Source organism: Cyclopterus lumpus, chromosome 5, assembly GCF_009769545.1.
Source record: "Cyclopterus lumpus isolate fCycLum1 chromosome 5, fCycLum1.pri, whole genome shotgun sequence".
In the NCBI taxonomy this organism is placed as follows: domain Eukaryota; kingdom Metazoa; phylum Chordata; class Actinopteri; order Perciformes; family Cyclopteridae; genus Cyclopterus; species Cyclopterus lumpus.
Genome location: NC_046970.1, coordinates 25,077,723 through 25,085,195, shown reverse-complemented (window position 1 = coordinate 25,085,195; position 7,473 = coordinate 25,077,723). Strand labels below are relative to the sequence as shown.

Here is a 7,473-nt window from a genome sequence, read left to right as displayed (position 1 = left end):
GCTTTAAATTAAGTGATTTTCTGAGCTATTTTCAAGGTGTTTTAAAGGGGCCATCTCACATGAAATAAGACCACCAAGTCTATTTTGTTTGTGGGATGCTTAGAACAGAAAAAGATGCGCAATCCATTAATATTTTTATCCCCATCTTACGTCACATACAGGCTCATTAGAATAACCAATCAGAGCAGACTGGGCTTTTTTTTGGCGAGGGCGCTCTTAAAGAGACAGGCGCTAAAACAAAGCATTTCAGACAGAGGATGATCAAAGTATATTTAGAGTGGCAGTATGAGAAATTATTCTTTTTTTTAATATTAAAAACACAAGCTTGAACCTGAAAACGAGCATGTTGCGTCCCCTTTAAATCATAAAAAATCCTGCGTTTTCTCTTAGTCAAGCACAACTTTACGACATGTCACAAATGCAAAACACGTAAATTATCAAACTAATTGATGAATCTGACGGCGGTGAAAGCCACCGGCTTCTCAACTGAAAGAAACTGCAACGCCTGGATGTTCTTTTCTGATTATTGCTTTACGGAATGTAGCTGATCTGTTTGGAAATAAATATTAATATCCCTGCAACACTGCTACTCGCAAATGTGTATGGTTTAATTAAAAATGTTAGCTGATTAGTTTTGTTCTGAAATCTTGCCTCAAAGTAAATAAAATACAATAAAATGTATTTGTTATCGCCTGTGAAAAGAAACAAAAAACTTTTAATGTGAATGGCATTGCTACATATATGTATTTATTCCTCAATTAATGCCGGGTCTCAACCCAACACACTGTACTTCATTTCTTCCTCCGTAGCGTGTAGCTCATGCTTAGTCTTATCAAGTAGGATGCTAATTAATAAGAAGTTTTAATCAGTCATGCGGATGCTACCAGCTAACGCTACACTCTTACGGTAACTAGCGAGGATATCCCTTCCCTCCCTCGGAGATTTAACGTTAACCAACTAAGTTATTATAGATTAACTTTGGCTCACTCCAAAAGACACTAACAACTGTAATATTTACACGTAAAAAGACATTAAGAATCATAAAGTGCCCGAATGAAATACACGTTGTTATTCAATAAACTATAAATGTCCCTATGTGTGTGCACGTTGCGTTCCCTTTAAATTCATCCTATTTTTGGGTCCTTTTTTTTTCCGTTGTTTTTTTTGTTAATCTGTAAAAACCTGACGTCAGTCCAGACGGATCCTTTTGTTCGGATGATGCAAAGTACATTTCATGCTTCCTTCCTCCCTCTCTCTTGTTCCTTTTCCTCCCTCTCTTCCTCGGCTAATCGCCAGGCGGCTCGGCGGCCTGAGGATCAGGGCTTTGATGGAGAAGAGGAGTCCTCTGAAAGCTGCTGTGGTGAGCTCTGTAAGGTAATCGAGGAAGAGGAAGGAGAAGACACTCGCTGGTAGAAATTGGCACAGTAGAAGCTGTTATTAGACAATTGTTAACCAAAGCTCTTTTTTTAAGAGAGGAGGAATCTTAAAAATCTACTTGTAGACTATGAGCTAAAGAGCATACCGAACTACAATTAAAGTGGCATAAAACAGAGCTTTCAGCAAGGCGACTGTCCTCAATGCTTATGGAAACGTCTTTTCTCGTATCGGGGCTACGACACACGTACAATATCTGCACTGACAGGTGGCCGTGAAAATGTAGAATAACATTGAAGGGAATTGAACCATTGGAACATTTCAGACCCCGTTCACACCGGGCTGTTCGGTGCCAGTTGTATCCCGATGAGGTTCAACCACACATGCATCCAAGGTTAGTGGTGATCCAATTAGATGTATCACGTGCATACAATCCAATTTAGTTTGGCTGGGAGGCCGGATGATATCTGTGTCTGCAACGTGGCATTGAGTTTTGATTGACACGCAAAAAAAATACTTTTAATTCATCTGGCTAAAAGGTACAAATCTCTATTTGGACGCAATTTGCTACGTATTGTAAAACACAGCCGGGTACAACGGGGTCTTACGTGGATCCCTTTCTACCAAAAACCCACAAGGCTGCACGTTTTTCCTTTCAACCGAACTGAACATTCATCTAATAAAGTGCTTTCTACGAATAAATAAATCGGTGAAAACAAGCGAACGTCGCGGTTGATCGGAACAAAATCGAACAGGCTCTTCGGGTCTTTGGGAATCCAGAACCTGCTGGTTCTTCTTTGCAAAGCACATGAATCCACTCGGGGACCAATTAACACCTGGCGCCTCCAAGTAAACGTAATTACCTTCAGCCTTGTAGAAAACCCAGCAGCACTCCGGATCCCAAAGATCAAGTAGAAATCTAGATCCTACCAGAGGATGCGAGGGGCTTTCATTCCGACGCATGGTACCGAATAGAACGAGCATCGAAGGTGTGACACAAAAGAACAAAAAACAGCTCAAGTCAGTGTTTCGGATACCAAGATGTCTTGGTTGGTTACAACAAATAAGCGCTATAAAGCTATGTATATCATTATTTCGTAACAGTCTTCTGTAGTCCTGCTGATCCATTCGCAAAATGGAAGGCCGATGTCTCAAAGCAATCTCCCTGTCTGGCTCTGGGGCTCAGTGGAAAGACCGATAAACCCCCCCACCCCCCCAACGAGCAAGTCCTGGGAATGAGGATCCGATCGTAGCCTCGTAGCCGAAGAGAAGTCGAGCGTTGCGGCCCCGATGTCGGCGAACCGAGCCCTCCTTTGAAGCATCCTCATTAAGTGGGTTTTGTTTCCTCATCAAAGAGATCTGAGCAGAGCAGCGTCTTTCCTGTGAGTCTGAGGGGTCGGTGTGCAGCAACAAAAGAAAATGTGCTTCCCGTGAGTCTCGGGGGGGAAACGGCCCGATACGATACCAAAAGAATAAACAGTGTATTTCCAGCGACTGCCACCAGGTAGAGAAGTCACTTCCCAATCAGATTCAAGTGCCCTTGAGTAAGATACTTAACACCTACGTACCGCCTGGCGGACCCAAGCGCAGGGCTACAGCCTATATATATATATATATTTTTAAAATGTGTCTTGTGATTTGAGACAAAAGAACGTGACGTTTCCTTCCGGGGGTCTTAGGGTCGCTCACAGCAGGGTCCGATGGTGCTCTCCAGGGACATCTGGGAGGAGTGGCGGATGAGCGGCGCCATGGTGGGGTCCACCATGGAGGAGGTAGGGAAGAGCTTGTACCAGCCGATCACCACGGCGCCGAGGTCCAGCTCCTCCAGGAGGATTCGAGCCACGCCCATGAAGCATTTGCGGTCCATCCGTCCGTAGTTGCCCCAAACGATCACCTGCGGAAGAGTTATAGAAGTGAACCGGGAGGGAAACAATGACGTGTTTATACAATTTGAGCAACGTGTTTATTTATTTTTTGCTTTAGTATTTGGCGATTTGTGTATAAACTGGATAAAATATGTACGTAATCTTCATGTCGTCTGTTAGAGGAACTTCAGTTTTTTGGCATTTTCGTGTTGTCTTAATTTTTCACCTTCACTATTAGCAATAATAATAATAACTAATAATTATTCTACTCGGTGCACTTTCAGTGTGGTATGAAAATAGTCATTGATATGAGCGGCCTAAAAAAAACTGCTGTGGTTTATCAAGAATCACAAATGATACATATATTAGATATACATTAGATATATTATAGCTATATATATATATATATATATTAGATATTTATAATAATAATAACTTAGTTAGCATTAATTAATTAATTAATTTTGGAAATACTCTCTCTCTCCGTTACAGCAGCAGGCCGAGGTTTCAATTAGAGTCAATGAAGAGGGACCGTGTGTGTGTGTGTGTGTGTGTGTGTGTGTGTGTCTGTGTGTGTGTGTGTCTCTGTCTCTGTGTGTGTGTGTGTGTGTGTCTGTGTGTGTGTGTGTGTGTGTGTGTGTGTGTGTGTGTGTCGGGGCTCATCTCAGACGGCCCCACATCTTGTCAAGTAGCGGACAACATAATCCATATCCGTCGTTGTGTGCGTCCACTCGTGCACCGATTGGTTTGTGTGCACGTGTGAGTGTGATTTCCACGGAGACTCTGCTCACCCCCCCCCCTCTATCTTTAAAGGATAATCTATATCTCCTTTGCCGTTGGCCAGCAATCAGCTCTCCAAACAAAAGGTCACGACCTCAACCATTTAAACTGAGGAGAGAGAGTGTTTATCTTTTCCTGGAACACACACACACACAGACACACACACACAGACACACACACACGCACAGATACACACACACACAGGCACACACAGACACACGCACAGACACACAGGCACACACAGACACACGCACACACACACACAGACACACACACACAGACACAGAGACACACACAGACACACACACAGACACACACACACAGACACACACACACAGACACACGCATACACACAGACACACACACACACACACGCTGCAGGTGCTGATGGAAAGACAAAAAGGGATTTCACAACAAAGGACAAAGCGCAGCATGTTTCCTTGAAGTGGATTCAGAAAATAAATAAATAAAAAGCTCTGAAAGTGGGACAGCGAACTTATTTAGGACTTTATAATAAAATACACGATATCATGAAAAGTACTTCAGTTAACTTTGGTGATGTCATCCGTTGGTTTGAAGCCTCGACTTCGACGTGCACATTTAGTTTTTTCTTGGTCTGTCAATCACACTAAGCCCCGCCCTAAAGCATACCCTGCTTTATGGTCAATTTGATTCAAAGAGGACAATCATTTACTAATTAAACATCATGCTGTATTGAAGAAGACTTGCATCTATCTGCATACTTTTGCTTTAGTTGCCACATAATAAATATGATATAATAAAGTTTTCCTCGTCTCGGGGAGCGAATCTATTGATTCCATGTCAATGGATTGATTTCTGCCAGAAATGTTGCTGTTAATAACTGAGCCGTGAAGTATTACATCAGATACAGATTATTTAAACGCTCTGCATGTCTCTGATTTGACACCAGAAATGACAGAATGATAAATAACGAAGGGAAAGAGTCATAAAACCTGGATTGCTGCTTCCAAAAACTCATATTTATGTGGACAGAAAGAGAAAGAAAAAGCATCATGAGCTGAAAAATACATAAAGTGCTGGAAAATATTGTGAATATTGTTATTATCTTTCCTATTCTTAGTTGACATTTATTGTTTAAACTCTGATCTCCTGACATTTACTTCCCTTTTGCAACATTGGCTATTACTGAAATAAATAACCTTCGAGAGAAAGATGCCAGTGAATGTTTAAATAACAACCATATAGAGATCTTCTGCATCTGATACACACCATAATAACCTCACAGCTACAGCTTATTATTGGTTTAAAGTAAACAACTCATATTCAAGTAACACTGCAACATGTGAAATAAAATGCACCTTTAAATACACCAACTGCAGATTCATAAATACGTCATTAACGGACAATCAACTAATCAACATAATCACAAGAAGTCACATTTATTCATAACAAAACAATCTGCGGCACTAAAACGCTCAAAAGCACGAAACATTCAAACATTATTCACATCAGAAGTCCGTTGCTCCGCCTCCTTCAGCCATCGAGTGTTAAGAGGGAGGGGCTTAAGTGTAGGGGGAGGGGCTGGGAGTCTATGAAGCATGTAAATGTCCTATTAGGACTTTTCATGCTCAAGAACCTTTGTAGTAGATTGTATTGAAGTATGTTGAACATACAACAACTTCCTGTTTGATGCCAAATGGCCCTTTTATGTTGACGCCACAGAAAAAGATAATTAAAAAGCATTAAAATGCTAACTTTATATACATTGTGATCGCATACGATTGTTTTGATCAAATAGGAATCTGACTAAATCTGAGGAGGAGTTGGTTAAAGCACAATAAATTCAAATGGCTGACTTCTCGTTGTTTTTTGGGCTGTACACCTGGCTATGAACGTCATGCTAGCCCCCCGATAGGCGAGTCATTTAAGAATGATGTCGTCAGAGAGGACGAGATCAGGGAGAGAAATGAGAAGGTCGGGCGAGAGGACGGGAAGAGAAAGACGGACAGCCAGTAATTACAAAGGAGGCGTTGAGCGACTAATTGCGCGTTGACAGCAGCAGCAGAGCGGCCTCAAACCAGCAACCTCGAAAACCCACTGAGCTCACCTCTGTTTACCACACACACACACACACAATCAGCTGCCCATCGATACGCCTGCTTTTCTATTTACTATTCAACACGCACGTCCAATGTTTACGATTAAAGTGCATTTATCACAATGAACGCACTGCAAAATGCATAAAGACATAAGTCAGAACTCTGAATACATTCCCAGAGTGTCGGCAATTTGGCAATTTGGAAGCGACAGATTGAAGAAAAAAAAAACGCTGCTGATTTTAGCGATTTTCATTCTCCAGCGCGAGTGAGTTTGATGAAAGTCGGAGGACAGCAGATAATTAAGAGGGAGGCGTTTAGCGGCTAATTACCCAATGACAGCAGCTGCAGGACGCTCCACAAGCCGCCACACGTACATGTTACCACATACACGCATGTTGGTGTTATGTTATATTAAGACGTAATAACGCTGTCACCACCGACTACAGCTCCATTGTCGTCAAGGTGTCTCTCACCTGGACCACTTTCCCCTGGGGGCTCTCCGAGAAGACCAGGACCTGGTTGTAGAGAGGGTCCAGAGACTTCCTCACCGACTTGGTCTTCTTCTTGGCCACGCAGATCCCGTTCTCCAGGAGGTACACTTTGATGTAGGCCGCTGAAACCACAGCAGACAACAACAACAACAACAACCTTTAAAAGCTGAAGCCTTCCAACACGGGTTCAGAGGTCGAGTCTGACGGGGTGAGGAACCGGCGTGTTTGGGGTTCCAGGAGAAGGAGAGTAGAGTTTGACGATTGTTTGCTGGCTCGTCTTCAATGGAGGATCCCACTGAACAATTAGTCAACATGTTGTTTACCAAACTAAAGTTTACTAAATGAACACTTTTAGAGCCCAGATCATAAGTGGACATGTGCACCATGACGTTGGGTCGTAGGCGAGGGTCTTCAGGGTGGAGCCGGAAGCTGAATGAGAAACACTGTAGTAAAAGTTGTGGGTACTTTAATTTGCTTCTATTGTCCCGAATCAGCTGTTCCAGGGGGAGCAGAGCCGAGGCCATACCATATATGGACTTCCTTCCCTCCACTCTCACTAGATGTCTCTCCACTCGTTCCTCTCCTCCGACTCTCGTTTGTTGTCGTTTGTGCTCTGTTCATCATCCTCTTCTCTTCCATCTCTCTCTCTCTCTCTCTCCTCCCAGACTTGACACTTTATTGTTCTCACGCAATTAGGATCGATGGCCGGTTTAATATTACGCAATCAGTTAAGAGACATCCTGCCGATCCGATTGATTGGCCAGCTCGATCGGCTGATTCATCGGCTCTTATTAACGGCTCTCCAAGTGCCTTTTGTTTTCATCGTGACACATTTCAGGTGCAATAAGAGCCGTCGTTTGTCGAGTGGAAAAAGGAGTCACC

General features: G+C 42.8%; 1 protein-coding gene across 1 annotated transcript in view; it reads right to left on the bottom strand.

The window, feature by feature from the left end:
- Positions 1–3,049: 3,049 nt before the first annotated feature.
- rims4 (regulating synaptic membrane exocytosis 4) overlaps positions 3,050–7,473 on the bottom strand; it is a 17,993-nt gene continuing 13,569 nt past the window's right edge. Inside the window, exons 5-6 of the mRNA XM_034533280.1 lie at positions 6,574–6,713; positions 3,050–3,268 (exon numbers count right to left, since the gene is read on the bottom strand). Of these exons, the coding sequence (XP_034389171.1) occupies positions 3,050–3,268; positions 6,574–6,713 (359 nt within the window). The remainder of the gene's footprint in view (positions 3,269–6,573; positions 6,714–7,473) is intronic.